A 21,643-nucleotide genomic window follows, 5' to 3' on the forward strand; every position below is an offset into this window, starting at 1 on the left:
AATAAAAAGAGAAGGACTTGGAGTTGGAAATTCCAAATTCAGCCGTACATCGCGTGGGTTGGATAGGCTGCGAGCTCCAGAGAGAGAGAGAAACTTTGGGAGATAAGTACGAGAAGCTAGGAAGTCTCATGTTTTTCTTCAGGGGGATTTGTTTTTCTGGATTTGTTACGGTCAAAGAGATTATTCTTTGAAATTTAGTAATATTGTATTTGTGCTTTAGTCAAAGGGATGAAATCTTTAGGTTTATTAATTTGGGTGTTTTCCCACGGTGACGGAAGAAAATCACAAATTGACAAATTAACCCCTTGGGCTCTCAACAAGAAGCCACAATGAATTTTCTGCTTTTCTTTTCTTTTAAAGCTGGGATCTTGGTTTTCAGGACTGTACGAGTGGTGATAGTGCAGGATTACCAAGAGTAAATCTTTGACATAAAATGGCTTCACAAAGTTACGGAGCAGACTTTGCTGGAGAAATGTTGGTGCAGGAAACGGTCCAGTGGTGTGATGAATTTGAGGCCTTGTCTACGGATATCAGCAGATATCAAATGTCACAGCGTGGTGACGATCTGGACTAAGGCCTTGCCTCTCAAAGGCTCGGCTTTAACCCATTCAGGGTTATTTGTCATCATCCGAGACAGAGTGCTCGAGGGGTGGAAGATATGGGAGTTACATCCAAAAGTAATTCCAAGCACTTCTGTCTCTACTATAAAACCACCAAGCCTGGGCATAATTTGTTGGTGAAATTCGAACTGATAAGATAAATTGATGTGAGTTGCTGTTCAAGCACTGGAAAAGGGAAAATTTACCTGAAGTTTAAGGGGATAATTCAATTATATTTTTCAAAAAGGAGTCCAGTCTAAGTGGTTCCTGCCCAAAGCTTTGTATCATGGAAGAAATTTTTTGGGGGAAATAAAATTGAACATTGACAAGTCCTGTCAGTGCAACAGTAATGTTCCCTGGAATTGGGATCATTTTGAAATGATACAATCAAGCACAATATAGTCGGATATTTTGGGAAATAAAAAGCAGTCCAAGAAGAGTCTAAGTAAAATTAACAAAAATTATTGCGATATTGACAAAACTGTAAATATTGTACTGGATAGTAAAATTCCTCCAGGGCTCATGAATGCGATGAAATGGTGATGTAATCGGATGTGTAACATTGGATGAGAGGGAGTGATTCAGGATATTCGGTAGAAACAGGAAAATTACACCACCAAATGGGAATTTTTCTGAGATCATCACCCTCGGTGATTTATGGGTGAATTTCAGGAACTGAACCAAAGGGGTTAGGGAAAGATATGTGAGTGCACATAAATCACTTGGACATTTACCAAAAGATATCAATCCAGTATCAATGTACAATCGAGTGAAAGTCAGGAAAGTGTAGGAGAGAATAGTAAATTGATGGTTTTCTCTTGGAGATGTTTATGTCCTGACAGATACTGAACAATGAGACTACCCGAGACATTGGGACCAGGCACGGGGAGATAAGCAAAGACCTCCAGACCCCCCCCCAATCGTTTGATAAGATGACATGAAAGCCCAAGAATGGCTTGTATCTGATTTCACGTGTGCCATGATCTTGGGCGTGTGTAACTGTGATCTGTTGCGTGTGAGGCAACCAGTATGTGGAATGCATGATAAAGAACGGGTCTCAGACATGCTCAGTTACTTGACTACAGCACGTCATGAAATGGTTAATGTGGCTCAGCGTCATGAAATGGTTAATGTGGCTCAGGAGAGTGAGGAAATCTTTTAAACAAGGCACTGATACACGTTCCATAGAGAAACCAACTAATCAATGAAACAATCAGGATAGAGTTAAACAGTGGTACCTATCAGAGGGATTGAAATTAAAGTAAAGAGGGACATAGAAATTTGGATTTCCACAATTCAGAGTTAGGTTCCTTTGAGTTAACAATGAAACTGGGACAACTGAGGGCCGGGGAGAAATAATACTTTACAAAAATATCCACAAGATGGATATTGGTGAAAGGAGAACTGGAGAATCTTTTAAATCCCGAATTTGATACTATGGTACACTGTAGTTTTCTGCATGTGTAGTATGATTTTCTTTGTATGTCTCATGATGTATAATATTAACCAAGTGAAACTTAGACCAGAAGAACAAATGACTGAAATAGGAATGTGCTACTGAATGGAGAATATAAGATAAGGCCATTCAGGGTCACCAGGGGTTGTTGGTGATTAAGATTGAAAGACTGAAATGAAACAATGTAATGCTGACATTGAAAAGGGGACATCTACCCTCGGGAATCACGCAAGGTGGGAAACAGTATAGAACGTAGGACAAGAATGGGCTAGAATTCTCTCACGGGTTTTAATCTTTATACAGTATACTCAATGTATAAAAGCTGAAATGGATGCATTGCATGACCGAGCTGTGAACGAGGAGTGGGCTGGGAATGTGAGCCTCAAGGGTTTCCTCTGTAGGCTCAAAAGAAGGGAATGTAAGAGAACATTATACAAGCTTTCTATATATTGCTAACCTTGTTCGGAAAAGAGTGATATCGGCTTTTTCCTGTGAAGGCGGCTCTCTGTTCTACCTTTTGTAGAGAGGCCCCCCTTCAGTAATGAGCATCCGCTGTCAGTCTTATCTTATCTCATGGGTAAAGGGAGTTGTCTTTAGTTTAGTGCACTTTGGGCAAAGGAAAGTGTCCTTGATAAATCGGAGACAACTAATCATATGGGAGGCATGGTGTCAGATACTGTGTGTCCTCTTCCACCCTCCATAAACTTGAGCTCATCCAAAACTCTACCGCCCATTCACCCATCACCCCTGTGCTCGTTGACCTACACTGGCTCCCGATTCGGCAATGCCTCAAGTTTTAAAAGTCTCATTCTTGTTTTCAAATCCCTCCATGGCCTCGTCCCCTCCCTATCTCTGTAACCTCCTCCAGTCCTACAACCCTCCGAGATCTCTGCGCTCCTCCAATTCTTGCCTCTTGCGCATCCCCGATTTTAATCACTCCACCACTGGCAGCCGTGCCTTCAGCTGCCTAGGCCCTAAGCTCTGGAATTCCCTCTCTAAACCTCTCTGTCTCTCTACCTCTCTCTCCTCCTTTAAGACACTCCTTAAAACCCACCTCTGTCCTAATATCTCCTTATGGGGCTCGGTGTCAAATTTTGTTTGATGATCGCTCCTGTGAAGCGCCTTGGGACGTTTCACTATGTTAAAGGCAAATTGTTGCTGTTGCAGTTGTTGTCACCTGGAATTTAAGAGTAAAGCAGACGGCAGCTCCATAAAACAGAGAGGATGATTGATGGGAGGCCCCATGTCTGCACACGGCCCCTGTAGAACTGTTTGTGTTAATTAACGTACATAAGCTGAGAATTAAATCATATTTGTTAGAATGTTCTTACAGCGAGGCTGGAAACACTCAAGTAACATCGATAAGAGGTGCACATCGAAACCTTATACAGTGATAAACTTTGCCAGGTCGTATTCCAACATCTTCTTAGTATGTTTAAGAAGATACATATTTATTTTAACATCTTTGCTACTTATTATAACTTCTTAATAAAGCTTTTATACTTTGGAACAAAACACCTTTGAAAGGGAAAAAAACTTGCAGGGCTGTGGGGAAAGGGCGGGGGAGCAGGACTAGCTGGATTGCTCTTGCAGAGCGCCAGCACAGGCTCGACGGGCCGAATGGCATCCTTCTGTGCTGTAACCATTCTACGATTAAAGACTGAACCAGTGAAATAAATCACTCACAGGTGTTTAAAATGTTAAACGGATTTGATAGGGTAGTTAGAGAGAAACTATTTTGTCTGGTGGGGGAAATCAAGAACAAGGGGGCATAATCTTAAAATTGGAGCTTGGCCGTTTATGAGCGAAATCACAAAGATCTTCTTCACACAAAGAGTAGTGGAAATCTGGAATTCTCACCCCCAAAAGAGATTTCAAGATTGAGATCGAAAGATTTTTGTTGGGAAAGGGATATGGAGCATAGGCGGGTGAATGGAGTTGAGGTACAGGTCAGCCATGATCTGACTGAGTGTGGAACAGGTCCGAGGGGCTGAATGGCCTACTCCTGTTCCTACGTTCCCAACTGGACTTTTCTCTTTCCGGATGCTGACTGACCTGCTGTGAGCTTTCAGCATCGTCCCTCTTTATTACAGATACAGCACATGTGGTTAAGACACAATCCCATTAACTTTCTCAGCAGAAAGGACTGATGTGAAATGATCAATAAAACTGTGAGATGAAACAGTGGTCAGAAAGAGCAACGATCGAGGGTCCCATCCCTGGTTTAGTGTCTGAGCAAACTCCAAACTCTTCCGTTTATGGGTTGTTACTGGGTGGAACGAAATGCTTAAACTGGGAAGCTGTGCCTGTGAAGGGAAAGGGTAAAATGAACAGGTCGCCTGAAGCCTTGCTCCCTGGCAGCACATGTACGTAAAAAGGGAAAACAGAATAATAATCATAGATAGCTGAGAAAATACCTGTGTAACCAGCACCTGGATATCATGTTCAAATGAACTCAGCATCCGTTGCAGAGTAAAGGTACTGTTCGAATCCTTAACGGTAACTTCTGGAAGCTGTTTGTGTTTCTCCTCAATATGGCCGACAACTTCCTTACAGTCGCTGAAGAATTTGTGTAGCTCCTGGGAGGCAGCCAGCATCTGAGCTCGTGTCTCGATCAGTTCCAGCAAGTCTGCCCAGGCCTCACTTACGCCGTCCTTCCACTCTGCAATGGTGGCTGCGTCTGCGTGGCCGTAATCAATCAGCTCGTCCGCCATCTGGTTCACCGTGTTCACTCGGTCCTGCCCAATCACCCCAGTCTCATGGGCAAATTCGGTGAACTTCTCCAGTAGCAGCTAAGAGACACAGAATAGGAAGGTTCATGATTCAGTTTGATATTCAGCCAGAGAAAAAGAAACAAGGTCTGTTAATATAAGGTATTAATATCTCTCTAACGCTCAGGTGATGATCCTGTCCCATTTCTAAGGCATCAACTGACCAGATCTACCTTGTGTTTGAGAGTCTGCTCCACATCTGGTATCCCGCGGGAAAAATTCCTGTACAACAGGACTGATCCCGATTTTTATGCTAAACCTTTACAAATCACTTGGTAGTCCCCAGCTGGAGTATTGTGTACAATTCTGGGCCCCACACTCTAGGAAGGATGTCAAGGCCTTAGAGAGGGTGCAGAGGAGATTTACCAGAATGGTACCAGGGATGAGGGACTTCAGTTATGTGGAGAGACTGGAGAAGCTGGGATTGTTCTCCTTAGAGCAGAGAAGGTTAAGGGGTGTTCAAAATTATGAGAGGTTTTGATAGAGCAAATAAGGAGAAAATGTTTCCAGTGGCAGAAGGGTGGGTAACCAGAGGACGGAGATTTAAGGTAATTGGCAAAAGAGCCAGGGACGAGATGAGAATTTTTTTTACACAGCAAGTTGTACAATTTTGTCTTTTAAAAAGCATTTGGACAGTTACATGGGGAAGATGGGTATCGAGGGATATGGGCCAAGTGCAGGCAATTGGGACTAGCTTAGTGGTATAAACTGGGCGACATGGACATGTTGGGCCGAAGGGCCTGTTTCCATGTTGTAACTTCTATGATTCTATGATTCTATCTGGAATGCGCTGCCTGAAAGGGTGGTGGAAGCAGATTCAATAATAACTTTCAAAAGAGAATTGGATAAATACTTGAATGGACTGTGGGGAAAGAGCAGGGGAGTGGGACTAATTGGATAGCTCTTTCAAAGAGCCTGCACAGGCATGATGGGCTGAATGGCCTCCTTCTGTGTTGTATCATTCTATGATGCTGTAGGAGGTCGGCACCAAAGGAGAGCAGGAGGGAAAAAAAAAATCCCTAGCTGTAAAAAGTTCAGTCAAAAGCTAAAACCAACGGTCAGAGAGCACGCTGGCTTTAAATAATGGAATTCTTCAACCACCCACTGGCAGGTCTCCCAGCGCCCGTGTTAAACTGGCCCTAGCTAATCAGGAGCTGCGCTTCAGAACAACAGTGAATGTGGAGTGGGACCAATTCACAATAATTACAATTTTAAGGGACCAATGAGGAAAAAAGTGCCTGCTTAACATTTCTCAAAACCTTTGCAGGCACGGAATGCAGAGTTCAGCACGTTCAGTGAGGCCCACTCACCTGGACCCACAGGTTGTGAGTGCTGCTGGTGAGGGACAGCCCCTTGGGAGCCCACCACACAAATGCTCCTTAGTATATTTGCTAACCCTTGGTCACACAATACCTTGCTGACCTTGGGACCTTCCCATGGTGCTACCATGCCCTGACTTATCTGCTTTGCTGTCAGGAGGTTCCCTACTGCACTATCCATGTGTTCTAATTCAGCTCTCCTGATTAGACTGTCAGGGTGAACTGGGGAAGGAGCCTCTGGATCATTCTGGCAAATGGATAAACAATTAAAAAATCATTTAACAATAGGTTTAGAAACACAGACCAATACTCAGTCGCTTTCAACTTCTCCGCAAAACACGAGGGAAATCTCCAGATTTTAACCACAATTTTTCACTATCCAAGTGATGGAATGTTGGGCAGACGTTAAGTTACATCAAATCCGTGTCCTGCGGCACTTTCAGTGTGATCTGATAGGCACAGGCAGAGAGGGTCGAATGGCCTCCTCCTGTGCTCTCAGTTTCTACAGAGGTGATAATGCTGTAGCTCATTGGGCCCTCACATTATGGGACTCTACACAACGCCCCATAGCACTGGTGCTGCGTATAACAACTGGCATTTATATAGTGCCTTTAACGTAGTAAAACGTCCCAAGGAGCTTCACAGACAAAATCTGACACCGAGCCACAAAGAGATATTAGGACAGGTGACCAAAAGCTTGGTCAAAGAGGTAGGTTTTAAGGAACGACTTAAAGGAGGAGAGAGAGGGAGAGAGGCGGAGAGGTTTAGGGAAGGAATTCCAGAGCTTAGGGCCTAGGCAGCTGAAGATATGGCCACCATTAGTGGAATGAAGAAGTGGAGGAGCGCAGAGATCTCGGAGGGTTGTCGGGCTGGAGGAGGTGACAGAGACAGGGAGGGGCGAGGTCATGGAAGGATTTGAAAACATGGATGAGAATTTTAAAATCAAGGCGTTGCTGGACCGGGAGCCAATGTAGGTCAGTGAGCACAGGGGTGATGGGTGAATGGGACTTGGTGCGAGTTAGATACAGACAGCAGGGTTTTGGATGAGCTCAAGTTTATGGACGGTGCAAGGTGGGAGGCCGGCCTGCAAAGTATTGGAATAGTCGAGCCTGGAGGTAATAACAAAGGCACGGATGAGGGTTTCAGCAGCAGATGAGCTGAGTCAGGGGCGGAGACATATCATAGTCTTCTTTATTCAATTTCCCCTGATGGGCGATGTTACAGAGGTGGAAAGAGGTGGTCTTGGTAATGGAGAGGATATAGCTTGCATGCATACTGCAATACAAGGAGCAAACCTCTCGAGACTGGAGCAGCTAACCAGTACAGCAAACCCCAGATCCCAAACCCCAAACCCCAGAACCCAGACCCCCAAACCCAGCTTCCAAACCCCAAAGCCCAGAACCCAAACCCTAAAACCCAGATCCCCAAACCCCAGACCCCCAATGCCCAGCCGTGGTTTACAGTGGCCTAGCTGTGGTTTACAGGGGCCCAGCTGTGGTTTACAGGGGCCCAGCTGTGGTCTACAGGGGCCCAGCTGTGGTCTACAGGGGCCCAGCTGTGGTCTACAGGGGCCCAGCTGTGGTCTACAGGGGCCCAGCTGTGGTCTACAGGGGCCCAGCTGTGGTCTACAGGGGCCCAGCTGTGGTCTACAGGGGCCCAGCTGTGGTCTACAGGGGCCCAGCTGTGGTCTACAGGGGCCCAGCTGTGGTCTACAGGGGCCCAGCTGTGGTCTACAGGGGCCCAGCTGTGGTCTACAGGGGCCCAGCTGTGGTCTACAGGGGCCCAGCTGTGGTTTACAGTGCTCCTTAGTTACACACTCAGATCACCATCTCACTATTATAATGAGCTGACCGTGCATAGTGCAAGTTCTCCGCAGGCATCAGCTCCCGGGGGCACCATTCAGGGATGTTTTTTGAGCTGTGAGCCTATTTGGGCCCAACTGATGGGACTGATGGTTTTGACTGTTGCCGGTCCCAGTGATGGGAATCCAGCCAGAGTACTTCTCCCGCCCCCCAAGCAAACCTGCGGCGATTCCCCGTATTTCCGCGTTCCCTGGTCACTACGAACCTCCCTCCCCCCGAAAATATCAGGGCCATTATATTTCACAATCCAATCACTGACGATAGAGAGTGAAAGTGTGTCTCTCACTTACTGTGACATGTTCATAATCTTGTCCAAGTTCTGGTGACCCCGCTACGACCTCTCGTTCGGCAATCCACTGCTCCAGTTCGTCAACCTCACGGTTTAGCTGGAAAAGCCAGTAATGTTGCTCCAGCTTCCCTTTCCGCTCCTCAGCCAGGTCCTTTAGACTCACGTACAAACGGTCAATTTGTGATTGCTGCTTGCTGATCTGTTCACTGTACCAGAAACACACTGTTCAGCTCAATAACATGTTAACGTTCAGGCCCAGGGGCTGGGGTAGAATCAGTACAGCTCTCACCAAACACAACTCCTATCCTTGTGGTATTTCTAACGCCGAACAAACCCCCATTGAGCAGCACCCAACCATCGGACCACAGAACGTTCCAGCACAGAGGGAGTCCATTCAGCCCGTTGTATCCGTGCCAGCTCTGTGCTAAAGCAATCCAGAACTAATCCCACTGTTCTGCTCTCCCACTAGCCGATTATCTTCCTCTGGTTTCCCTGAAAAAGACACAATGGTCTCTCCCTCAAGCACTTCCTGTGGCAAAGCATTCCGTGCTCCAACAAACTCCATATACAGAAATCTTTCCCAACTTCTCCTCATTCTTTCTGTAACAATTTTAAATTGATGGTGCCAATCATCATCTCCCCAACCAGAGGAAATAATCTTTATCCACTCTATCAAAACCCTTTATAGTTTTAAAACCCTCTATTAAATCTCCGATTATCCTACTCTGCTCCAGTGGAAACAGTCCCAGAATCACAAGTCTCTCCTCATAACTAGAGTTTCCCACCCTGGCCTCATCCTGGTGAATTTACGCTGTACATAGGAACATGAGTCGGCCATTTAGCCCCTCGAGCCTGTTCCGCCATTCAATGAGATGGTGGCTGATCTGTGGCCTAACCCTATAAACCCGCCTTAGCCCCATATCCCTTAATACCTTTGGTTAAAAAAAATCGATCAATCTCAGATTTAAAATTAACAACTGAGCGAGCATCAACTGCCATTTGTGGAAGAGAGTTCTAAACTTCTACCACCCTTTGTGTGTAGAAGTGTTTCCAAACTTCACTCCTGAAAGTCCTGGCTCTAATTTTTAGGCTGTGTCCCCTAGTCCTAGACTCCCCAACCAGCGGAGATGGTTTCTCTCTATCTACCCCATCAGTTCCCCTTAACAGCTTGGAAACTTCGATCAAATCACCCCATAATCTTCTGAATTCCAGGGAATACAACCCTAGTTTGTGTAATCTCTCCTCGTAATTTAACCCTGAGTGTCCAGGTATCACTCTAATAAGTCTACGCTGCACTCCCTCCAAGGCTGTACGCTCTCTATGGCTTTAATGTCCTTTCTATAATGGAGTGCCCAGAACTGTACACAGTCTCTAACAGTGGCCTAACCATTGCCCTATATAAATTATCATTACCATGAGTGGGAGTGAAGGGACTATATACTCAGGCCAGTCACACTGCCCCTGCTGGTCGGAGGTGGCGTCAGGCAGACCAGGAAGCCATGTTAAACAAGTAACACAAATACACGCAGTCACCCAACAAGAACGGTTCTGGTCAATAAAAGCTTCTATCTGTGGCCTTATTACAACGACTCGCCTTTAACGTAGTAAAACGTCCCAAGGCGCTTCACAGGAGAGTAATCAGACAAAATTTGACATCGAGCCACATAAGGAGATATAAGGACATGTGACCAAAAGCTCGGTCAAAGCTTTTTAAGAAGCGTTTTAAAGGAGGAGAGAGAGGTAGAGAGACAGAGAGGTATAGAGAGGGAATTCCAGAGCTTAGGGCCTAAGCAGCTGAAGGCACGGCTGCCAGTGGTGGAGCGATTAAAATTGGGGATGCACAAGAGGCCAGAATTGGAGAAGCGCAGAGATCTGGGAGGGTTGTAGGGCTGGAGGAGGTTACAGAGATAGGGAGGGGCGAGGCCATGGAGGGATTTGAAAACAAGGATGAGAATTTTAAAATCGAGGCATTGCCGAACCGGGAACCAAGGCAGGTCAGCGAGTACAGGGAGTGATGGCCTAACGGGAGTTTGGATACGGGCAGCAGAGTTTTAGATGAGCTCAAGTTTTCAGAGAAAATGAGCCAAATTTGACAATTTTCAAAGTGTGAAAAATGCAACCCATCAAGAAAGACAGATGATGACCTGATATATAAAAAGAAAATGAACGAAACACGGGCTAATCTGGGCTCCAAACCTCACTCTCACTGGTCAGTACCTGGGCTTCAAACCTCACTCTCACTGGTCAGTACCTGGGCTCCAAGCCTCACTCTCACTGGTCAGTACCTGGGCTCCAAACATCACTCTCACTGGTCAGTACCTGGGCTCCAAACCTCACTCTCACTGGTCAGTACCTGGGCTCCAAACATCACTCTCACTGGTCAGTACCTGGGCTCCAAACCTCACTCTCACTGGTCAATACTGGGCTCCAAACCTCACTCTCACTGGTCAGTATCTCGGCTCCAAACCTCACTCTCACTGGTCAATACTGGGCTCCAAACCTCACTCTCACTGGTCAGTACCTGGGCTCCAAACCTCACTCTCACTGGTCAGTACCTGGGCTTCAAACCTCACTCTCACTGGTCAGTACCTGGGCTCCTCTTTGTCCTCTCATTCTCTCTTTCCAAGCACTGACAATACCAGCTTGATGTTGCCTTCTGCAATGTGCAGCAGACCAACAACTTTTCCAATTAACGGGGGACTTCAGTACCTGAGCAATCCAAAGATCAGAAACATTTCCAGAGTCCCTGGGAGCTTGCCTGGTTCTGGAATGAGCACCATTACCCTTTTGTTGTTGAGTAGATGGGCTGTCTGCCCTGTGTGCATCCCTCACCCCCAGAGACAGCCTTTCCCTTCAAACAATCCCGGCTCATTGGACAACACACGTGTGCAGACGGGCTTGGCTTTGAGGTGCTACTCACAAACCATCCACACAGTGAGGAATGCGGAAAGCGGAAAGCTTTCCATCAAACCATTCCTTCCTAGAAACCTACAACTGCCCCGCAGAGTCTGTCCCTTGAATGAGTCCAGGAGTTTTCCTTGCACTGCTCTTCCCAAAGCCCGTTCCATGTATTAATCTCCCTTTGCCCCGGACAAGGCTCTGAACTTGACTTTTCCCAGTTTGTCCTTCAGTAGACTTGTGCTGTACTCATGGTTTAATATGAAATCGGATGAACCTCTTATGTCGCACTCAGTATCTCACATGCCCCAGTGGGGTGTCTCATTCATCTCCTTCCTCTGCTCCACTTCCAGCTTTGGAATGCGTTCCATGTGCTCGGTGACATCATCTAAAAACACGTCAGATTCCACATGTTCGCTGATGACACCCAGCTCTACCTCACCACCATCTTCCTCGACCCCTCCACTGTCTTTGATTTGTCACATTGCTTGTCCGACAGTGCTGGATGAGAAAACATTTCCTCCAACTAAATATTGGGACGACAGAAGCCATTGTCTTTGGTCCCCACCACAAACTCCGTTCCCCAGCCACTGACTCCATCCCTCTCCCTGGCCACTGTCTGAGGCTGAGCCAGACCGTCCACAACCTTGGCGTCCTATTTAACCCTGAGATGAGCTTCCAACCACATATCCGCTCCATCACCAAGACCGTCTACTTCCACCTCCGTAACATCGCCCGTCTCCGCCCCTGCCTCAGCTCATCTGTTGCCAAAAACCTCATCCATGCTTTTGTTACCTCCAATCTCGACTATTCCAATTCTTTCTTGGCCGGCCTCCTATCTTCCACTCTCCATAACTTGAACTCATCCAAAATTCGGCTGCCCGTATCCTAACGCGCATCAAGTCCTATTCACCCATCACCCCTGTGCTCGCTGATCTACATTGGTTCCCGGTCCAGCAACACCTCGATTTTAAAATTCTCATCCTTGTGTTCAAATCCTTCCATGGCTTCGCTCCTCCCTATCTCTATAACCTCCTCCAGCTCTAAAACCCGCTGAGATCTCTGTGCTGTCCAAATCTTGCCTCTTGCGCATCCCCGATTTTAATTTCCCCACCATTGGCGGCCGTGTCTTCAGCTGTCTAGGCCCTAAGCTCTGGAATTTCCTTCCTAAACCCCTCCGCCTCTCTACCTCTCTAACTCCTCGTTTATGACGCTCGTTTAAAACCTACCTCTTTCACCAAGCTTTTGGTCACCTGTCCTAATATCTCCTTGGTGTCAAATTTTGTTTGAAAATTGCTCCTGTGAAGCTCCTGGGGACGTTTTACTACGTTAAAGGCACTAAATAAATGCAAGTTGTTGTTGTTGTATTGATGCATGGATGAGGCTTCCAGCAGCAGATGAGCTGAGGCAGGGGCGGAGACGGACGATGTTACGGAGATGGAAGTAGGCGGTCATGGTGATGGAGTTGATATGTGGTCGGAAGTTCATCTCCGGGTCAATTAGGACGCCAAGGTTGCAAACCATCTGGTTCAGCCTCGGACAGTGGCCAGGGAGAGGGATGGAGTCGGCGGCTAAGGAACAGAGTTTGTGGTGGGGACTGAAGACAATGGCCTTGGTCTTCCCAATATTTAGTTGGAGGAAATGTTTTCTCATCCAGTACTGGGTAGCCTGCTGGATCTAGTACTGGGAAATGAAGTGGGGCAGGTGGAGCATGTTTCAGTGGGGGAGCATTTGGGGAACAGTGATCACAATATCATTAGGTTTAGAATAGTTAAGGAAAAGGACAAGGAACAATCAAGCGTAAAAATACTTAACTGGAGGAGGGCTAATTTCAGTGAGTTAAAAGGGATCTTGCCCAGGTGGATTGGAATCAAAAATTGTCAGGCGAAACAGTAACTGAACAATGGGAGGCCGTCAAGAAGGAGTTGGTTCGGGTACAGAGTAGACACATTCCTATGAGGGGGAACGGAAGGACATCCAAAGCTAGAGCTCCCTGGATGACTAAAGATACAGAGATTAAAATGAAACAGAAAAAGGAGGCTTATGACAAACGTAAGGTTCATAATGCGGTGGAGAACCAGGCTGAAGATAGAAAATACAGAGGAGATCTAAAAAAGAGAATCAGAGGGGCAAAGAGAGAGTATGAGAATAGATTAGCAGTTAACAAAAAAAGGGAAGACTAAAGTCTTTTATAAACATATAAATAGTAATTTGATTGAATTTTTTGAGGGGGTGACTAGGCGTGTGGATGAGGGTAACGCAGTGGATGTGGTATACATGGATTTCAGTAAGGCCTTCGATAAAGTCCCGCACAGGAGACTGGTCAAGAAGGTACGAGCCCATGGAATCCAGGGTGCCTTGGCACTTTGGATACAAAACTGGCTTAGTGGCAGAAGGCAGAGGGTGATGGTCGAAGGTTGTTTTTGTGACTGGAAGCCTGTGGCCAGTGGGGTACCACAGGGATCGGTGCTGGGTCCCTTGCTGTTTGTGGTCTACATTAATGACTTGGATATGAATGTAAAAGGTATGATCAGTAAGTTCGCTGATGATACAAAGATTGGTAGGGTGGTAAATAGCGAGGAGGATAGCCTCAGTCTGCAGGACGATATAGATGGGTTGGTCAGATGGGCGGAACAGTGGCAAATGGAATTTAACCCGGAAAAGTGCGAGGTGATGCACTTTGGAGGGACTAACAAGGCAAGGGAATACACAATGAATGGGAGGACCCTAGGCAAGACAGAGGGTCAGAGGGATCTTGGTGTGCAAGTTCACAGATCCCTGAAGGCGGCGGAACAGGTAGATAAGGTGGTAAAGAAGGCATATGGGATACTTGCCTTTATTAGCCGAGGCATAGAATATAAGAGCAAGGAGGTTATGATGGAGCTGTAAAAAACACTTGTTAGGCCACAGCTGGAGTACTGTGTGCAGTTCTGGTCGCCACACTACAGGAAGGATGTGATCGCTTTGGAGAGGGTGCAGAGGAGATTCACCAGGATGTTACCAGGGCTGGAGCGTTTCAGCTATGAAGAGAGACTGGGAAGATTGGGTTTGTTTTCCTTGGAGCAGAGGAGGCTGAGGGGGGACATGATTGAGGTGTACAAAATTATGAGGGGCACAGATAGGATGGATACTAAGGAGCTTTTTCCCTTCGTTGAGGGTTCTATAACAAGGGGACATAGATTCAAGGTAAAAGGCGGGAGGTTTAGAGAGGATTTGAGAAAGAACTTTTTCACCCAGAGGGTGGTTGGAGTCTGGAACTCACTGCCTGAAAGGGTTGTGGAGGCAGGAACCCTCACAACATTCAAGAAGCATTTGGATGAGCACTTGAAATGCCATAGCATACAAGGCTACGGACCAAATGCTGGAATATGGGATTAGAGCAGACAGGGCTTGATGGCCGGCGCGGACACGATGGGCCGAAGGGCCTCTATCCGTGCTGTATAACTCTATGACTCTATAAAAGGGTAGTCAAAGGAGATCTTCTTGTGGAGGCAGAGGACATGACTGAGGTACTAATTGAATACTTCACATCGGTCTTCACTGGAGAAGAGGATGCTGCCACTGTAGCAGTAAAGGAGGAGGTAGTAGCGATATTGGATAGGATAAAAAATAGATAAAGAGGAGATAGTTAAAAGGTTGGCAGGACTCAAGGTAGAAACATCACCCGGTCCGGATGGGATGCATCCTACGTTACTGAGGGAAGTAAAGGTAGAAATTACGGAGGCTCTAGCCACAATTTTCCAATCCTCCTTAGATATGAGGACGGTGTCAGGGGACAGGAGGATTGCAAATATTACATCCCTGTTCAAAAAATGGGAGAGGGATAAACCTGACAATTAGAGGCCAGTCAACCTAACATCAGTGGTGGGGAAACTTTGAGAGACAATAAACTGGGATAAAATTAATTGGCACTTGGAAAAGTCTGGGCTAATAAATGAAAGTCAACATGAATTTGTCAAAGGAAAATCGTGTTTGACAAACTTGAGTTCTTTGATGAAGTGACGGAGAGGGTTGATGAGGGCAGTGCGGTTGAGGTCGTGTATATGGACTTTCAAAAGTTATTTGATAAAGTACCACATAATAAACTTGTTAGCAAAATGAAAGAACATGGGATTAAAGGGACAGTGGCAGCGTGGATACAAAATTGGCTAATGGACAGAAAGCAGAGAGCAGTGGTGAACGGTTGTTTTTGAGACTGGGGGGAAGTATACAGTGGTGTCTCCCAGAGGTCGGTACTGGGTAGTCAGGGCATAATTTCAAAGTTTGCAGATGACACAAAACTTGGAAATGTAGTAAACAATGTGGAGGATAGTAACAGGCTTCAGGAGGGCATAGACAGACTGGTGAAATGGGCAGACACATGGCAGATGAAATTTAACGCAGAGAAATGTGAAGTGATACATTTGGTAGGAAGAATGAGGAGAGGCAATATGAACTAAATTTTCAAGGGTGTGCAGGAACAGGGAGACCTGGGGGTACCCACACATAAATCTTTGAAGGTAGTAGGACAAGTTGAGGCGGCTATTAAAAAAGCACATGGGATCCTGGGCTTTATTAATAGGGAAATAGGGGTAAATTTTAACCGAGAGCCAGGAAGGGAGCAGGGGGAAGTTTTCTAGGTGCGAAACCTGGAAGATAAGTGGGTGGGTCGGGCCCGTCGATTCCACTTCCAGGCTTTGTGCCTGGCAGCCAGCCTGATTGACAGGCAGGCTGGCGGTCGGCCAGGAAGGCCTTCTACAGCAGGCTGCAGCCATGCATCGGAGGGAGGGAGGGAGGGAGGGAGGGAGGGAGGGGTTATAGGCCAGGGAGAAGATTGGGGGCTGAGGAAGAGATTGGAGGTCGGGTGAAGAGTCGGAGGTAGGTGGGGTCCACCATACGGTGGTGGGGGGGCGGGTCGGTTGATTGATCGCGGGGGTCCTGTCGGTCAGGTGAGCTTGTTGGGCCTGGGTGAAGCACTCCTGCTCCTCTGGGCCCACAAGCAGTGCAATAAAGGCCCTCACCTCACCTCATGGACCCGGCCCTTCCCACCTGCTTTCACCTGACGTGAATGGGAAGCGATGGAAAACCTGAACAGGTAAGGTTCATTCTAATTTTCTAATACACAAAATATTAAGGACCTCAATTATCTCAATGAGGTACATTGCCCCTTTAAGTATCTGCCCACCAGCTTTAGGTGGGGGCAGGACTTCCTGGTGTCTGTTCCCCACACGCAGACAAACCTGCCTGGGTTAAACCCGGAAGCAGGCGTGTTGGAGCCGGGGTGCGGTCCCTCTCTGAAAATGGAGCATTTTTACTCCCCTCCAACCCCCAACCCACCCATTCTTGGGGGTTAAAATTTACCCCATAGAGTACAAAAGCAAGAAAGTTATGCTCAACCTTTTTAATCACTGGTTAGGCTACAGCTGGAGTATTGAGTCCAATTCTGGGCACCACACTTTAGGAAGGATGTCAAGGCCTTAGAGAGGGTGCAGAGGAGATTTACCAGAATGGTTCCAGGGATGAGGGACTTCAGTTATGTGGAGAGACTGGAGAAGCTGGGATTGTTCTCCTTACAGCAGAGAAGATTAAGAGGAGATTTCATAGAGTAAATAAGGAGAAATTGTTTCCAGTGGCAGAAGGGTCGGTAACCAGAGGACACAGATTTAAGGTGATCGGCAAAAGAGCCAGAGGTGACATGAGGAAACATTTTTTTACGCAGCGAGTTGTAACGATCTGGAATGTACTGTGTGAAAGGGGAACTGGATAAATACTTGAAAACTTTACAGGACTATGAGGAAAGAGCAGGGGAGTGGGACTAATTGGATAGATTTTTCAAAGAGCCGGCACGGGCATGATAGGCCGAATGGCCTCCTTCTGTGCTGTATCATTCTGACCTATGACCTGCACACAGTTCCCCCAGTGGGAGTAAACCAATCCCCTGTATAGGGTTGGTGTCACTCCGTCTGCAGGGTCGGTGTCACTCCGTCTACAGGGTCGGCGTCACTCCGTCTACAGGGTCGGCGTCGCTCCGTCTACAGGGTCGGCGTCGCTCCGTCTACAGGGTCGGCGTCACTCCGTCTACAGGGTCGGCGTCACTCCATCTACAGGGTCGGCGTCACTCCGTCTACAGGGTCGGAGTCGCCCCGTCCACAGGGTCGGCGTCACTCCATCGGCAGGGTCGGCGTCACTCCGTCGACAGGGTCGGAGTCGCCCCGTCCACAGGGTCGGCGTCACTCCGTCGGCAGGGTCGGCGTCGCTCCGTCTGCAGGGTCGGAGTCGCCCCGTCTGCAGGGTCGGCGTCGCCCCGTCGGCAGGGTCGGCGTCGCCCCGTCCGCAGGGTCGGAGTCGCCCCGTCCGCAGGGTCGGAGTCGCCCCGTCCGCAGGGTCGGAGTCGCCCCGTCCGCAGGGTCGGAGTCGCCCCGTCCGCAGGGTCGGAGTCGCCCCGTCCGCAGGGTCGGAGTCGCCCCGTCCGCAGGGTCGGAGTCGCCCCGTCCGCAGGGTCGGAGTCGCCCCGTCCGCAGGGTCGGAGTCGCCCCGTCCGCAGGGTCGGAGTCGCCCCGTCCGCAGGGTCGGAGTCGCCCCGTCCGCAGGGTCGGAGTCGCCCCGTCCGCAGGGTCGGAGTCGCCCCGTCCGCAGGGTCGGAGTCGCCCCGTCCGCAGGGTCGGAGTCGCCCCGTCCGCAGGGTCGGAGTCGCCCCGTCCGCAGGGTCCCTACGACGTTCTGTTCCATGTGCTGCACAACCCAAGATTCTGTTTGCTGTATTTCTCACCGCAACACGATTTGCAGACAGTGTTACCTATTGGTCCCCCTCAGGTCCCTATTCCGTGCTGTATCGTAGACTAACACTCACTTTATAGCTCCAATGTTTGATTTCCTTTCCTAATCTCTCTGAATTTCATTTGTCATTTCTCAGCCCAACTTTCCAGTCCACACCTCTGTCCTTCTCTGTCTCATCAGCAGCTCTTAGTTATTTGCAACTCCATGTCCTTAATGTCATAAAGACATAAAAAGGCCAATGGCATTTCTGAGTATTATAAATAGAGGCACAGAGTACGGAGTAAAGACGTAATGGTGATGTTATCCAAACATTGGGTAGACCACAGTTAGAGTACTGTGGGCATTATTTATTACAGTGCATGATTCCGAAATCTTCTGTACATTGTACCACCGCACCGTACTGTACGATGCAGTGGCCCAAAAGGGGCATTTACAGCAGAGTTTTGCCACAACTCCGTCTTACTACAACAAAGAAAGTAGACTAGCACCTCACGTGATACAGATGGAGCTGTAGCTTTATCCATTCAGGTGGTCTTTGGGCATCAAGGCCACAAGTGAATATCAGGAGTAGTGAAAGTGTGGGGCGCAGGGGCGAGAGTGGCAGTGAGGGGCGAGAGTGGCAGTGAGGGGCGAGAGTGGCAGTGAGGGGCGAGAGTGGCAGTGAGGGGCGAGAGTGGCAGTGAGGGGCGAGAGTGGCAGTGAGGGGGGCGCAGGGGCGAGAGTGGCAGTGAGGGGCGAGAGTGGCAGTGAGGGGCGAGAGTGGCAGTGAGGGGCGAGAGTGGCAGTGAGGGGGGCGCAGGGGCGAGAGTGGCAGTGAGGGGCGAGAGTGGCAGTGAGGGGCGCAGGGGCGAGAGTGGCAGTGAGGGGCGAGAGTGGCAGTGAGGGGCGCAGGGGCGAGAGTGGCAGTGAGGGGCGAGAGTGGCAGTGAGGGGCGAGAGTGGCAGTGAGGGGCGAGAGTGGCAGTGAGGGGCGAGAGTGGCAGTGAGGGGCGAGAGTGGCAGTGAGGGGCGAGAGTGGCAGTGAGGGGGGCGCAGGGGCGAGAGTGGCAGTGAGACCATCACTTGCACCTCTGACAAGCTGCGATGCTTCAGAGAGTGAGATCTCACTGGGACCTGGCGGTATATTTTCCTGAACGTACAATTACTAAGGTCAGTAAAAACATTTTATAGAACTAGACACAGAAGAAAGTACAGACATTGGACAGACTCACTCCATAAATTAATATTGGGTCAATATCATTGCCCTCTTTGAGCTGCTTCAGATCGAGCTCATTTCTTATTGGTTTTCTGCACAAAGATTCACCAAGCACATTCCTGACATTAACGAGTCCTTCAATGAACATCTCTTCCTCTCCACATTCATTATTTACGTATCACCACTTAACGAATGGGAGCAACTCACCTTTAGGTCTTTTTCTCCCATTTATTATGTGATGGCAGCTTGAAAGGAACAGCTGTGGGCAGATTCCCCACCAGCTTAGGCACTGCATCTTTTCTTGTAACAGTTTACACCACTGCAAGAACTTAAGTCACACAGACTGTATCGCTCACCCTTCCCTTTGATCACCCAATGGAAACGCCTCTGTATTTCAGACACAGAAAACTGGATGCAACTTGTTGTAGCAGCGATAGCAGTCAGCTTGTCCGTTTACCGTGACAGCTTATAATTATAATTAATTGTCCTCAAGTGATTTTTATTCAACCTTCTCACGGCTAAGTAACAATGAAGTCATCCCAGTCACAAGCTCCAGTGTTGCCTAGCTACTTTACCTCTCGGGATGCCCTTCGTTCAACAGTGTTCTACACGTCTTTGAGAGCTCACAAATGTTCTCTGCGTAATCATCGATTGTCTGCTCCAGAATCAGGTGTTTCTTCAACATCTGGAGTGAGCTCTGTTCATCCTACATCAATTAGAGCACAAACAGTCAACTCAGTCTGTGGAGGAAATCTCGTTCCAGACATGTTCATGGACAGAAGAATAGACGGATGATTTAGGCCATCAAAGGGATGTGTTCTCACGACACTGCCCTTTCCCCAAGGGATGGACAGCTACAGTGAAACTTCCAACGAGTCAAACATCACCCTGATTCCCAAACAACAACTGGACATTATAATGTTTCCAAAGATCCCACTCATACCATTCAGAGGCAAATACTGATTAATTCTGATGGGATTACTCTTGGAGCTGGAAATCTATCAACATTGCAGTGTTGTGTGAACCTTCAAATGTTTTCACTAACACCCTCTAGTCCTGTGATCCAGTTTCACTTGAATAAGACATTTACATTTACATTACTCATTCTTTCAGAAGGATTAAGGCCAATCATAGAATTTTACAGCATAGGAGGAGGCCATTCGTTCCATCGTGCCTGTGCCAGCTCTTTGAGAGAGCTATCCAATTAGTCCCACTCCCCTGCTCTTTCCCCACAGCCCTGCAAATTTTCTCCTTCAAGTATTTATCCAATTACCTTTTGAAAGTTATTATTGAATCTGCTTCCACCGCCCTTTCAGATCATAACAACTCACTGCGTAAAAAAAATTCTCCTCATCTCCCCTCAGGTTCTTTTGCCAATTACCTTAAATCTGTGTCCTCTGGTTACTGACCCACCTGCCACTCGAAACAGTGTTTCTATCAAAATCCCACATAACTTTGAGCAACTCTATTAAACCTCCCCTTAACCTTTTCTGCTCTAAGCATAGTAACAAGCCATTAAACTCAGTGACCGTACTAACAAACCTTTAAACTCAATGACCTTACTAACAAACCATTAAATCCAGTGACCATACTAACAAACCATTAAATCCAGTGACCACACTAACAAACCATTAAACTCAGTGACCACACTAACAAACCATTAAACTCAGTGACCGTATTAACAAACCATTAAGCTCAGTGACTGTACTAACAAAACATTAGTTGGATCCAAAATTGGCTCAGTGATAGGAAGCAAAGGGTAATGGTTGATGGGTGTTTTCTCGCCTGGAAGACTGTTTCCAGTGGGGTTCCGCAAAGCTCAGTACCAGGTCCCTTGCTTACTGTGGTATATATTAATGATTTGGACTTGAATGTGGGGGGGCATGATTAAGAAGTTTGCAGATGATACAAAAATTGGCCGTGTGGTTGACAGTGAGGAGGAAAGCTGTAGACTGCAGGAAGATATCAATGGACTGGTCAGGTGGGCAGAAAAGTGGCAAATGGAATTCAATCCAGAGAAGTGTGATGCAATGCATTTGGGGAGGGCAAACAAGGCAAGGGAATACACAATAAATGGGAGGATACTGAGAGGTGTAGTGGAAGTGAGGGACCTTGGAGTGCATGTCCACAGATCCCTGAAGGTAGCAGGACAGGTAGATAAGGTGGTTAGAAAGGCATATGGCATGCTTTCCTTTATTAGCAGAGGCATAGAATTTAAGAGCAGGGAGGTTATGCTAGAACCGTACAAAATATTGGTTAGGCCACAGCTTGAGTACTGCATACAGTTCTGGTCACCACATTACAGGAAAGATGTGATTACACCAGAGAGGGTGAAGAGGAGATTTACGAGGATGTTGCCAGGACTGGAGAACTTTAGCTATGAGGAAAGATTGGAAAGGTTGGGACTGTTTTCTTTGAAACAAAAGAGGCTGAGGGGAGATTTAATTGAGTTGTATAAAATTATGACGGAACGAGATAGAGTGGATAGGGAGGACCTAT

At 47.6% G+C, this 21,643-nt stretch overlaps 1 protein-coding gene across 2 annotated transcripts in view; it reads right to left on the minus strand.

Moving 5' to 3' along the window:
* LOC137306094 (spectrin beta chain, non-erythrocytic 1-like) overlaps positions 1-21,643 on the minus strand; it is a 321,761-nt gene that overhangs the window by 78,775 nt on the left and 221,343 nt on the right. For both annotated transcript variants that reach the window (XM_067975159.1, XM_067975160.1), the window contains exons 24-26: positions 19,720-19,850; positions 8,298-8,502; positions 4,473-4,847 (exon numbers count right to left, since the gene is read on the minus strand). In XM_067975159.1, coding sequence (XP_067831260.1) covers positions 4,473-4,847; positions 8,298-8,502; positions 19,720-19,850 — 711 coding nt within the window. The remainder of the gene's footprint in view (positions 1-4,472; positions 4,848-8,297; positions 8,503-19,719; positions 19,851-21,643) is intronic.

Source organism: Heptranchias perlo, chromosome 41 (genome assembly GCF_035084215.1).
Source record: "Heptranchias perlo isolate sHepPer1 chromosome 41, sHepPer1.hap1, whole genome shotgun sequence".
Lineage (NCBI taxonomy): Eukaryota > Metazoa > Chordata > Chondrichthyes > Hexanchiformes > Hexanchidae > Heptranchias > Heptranchias perlo.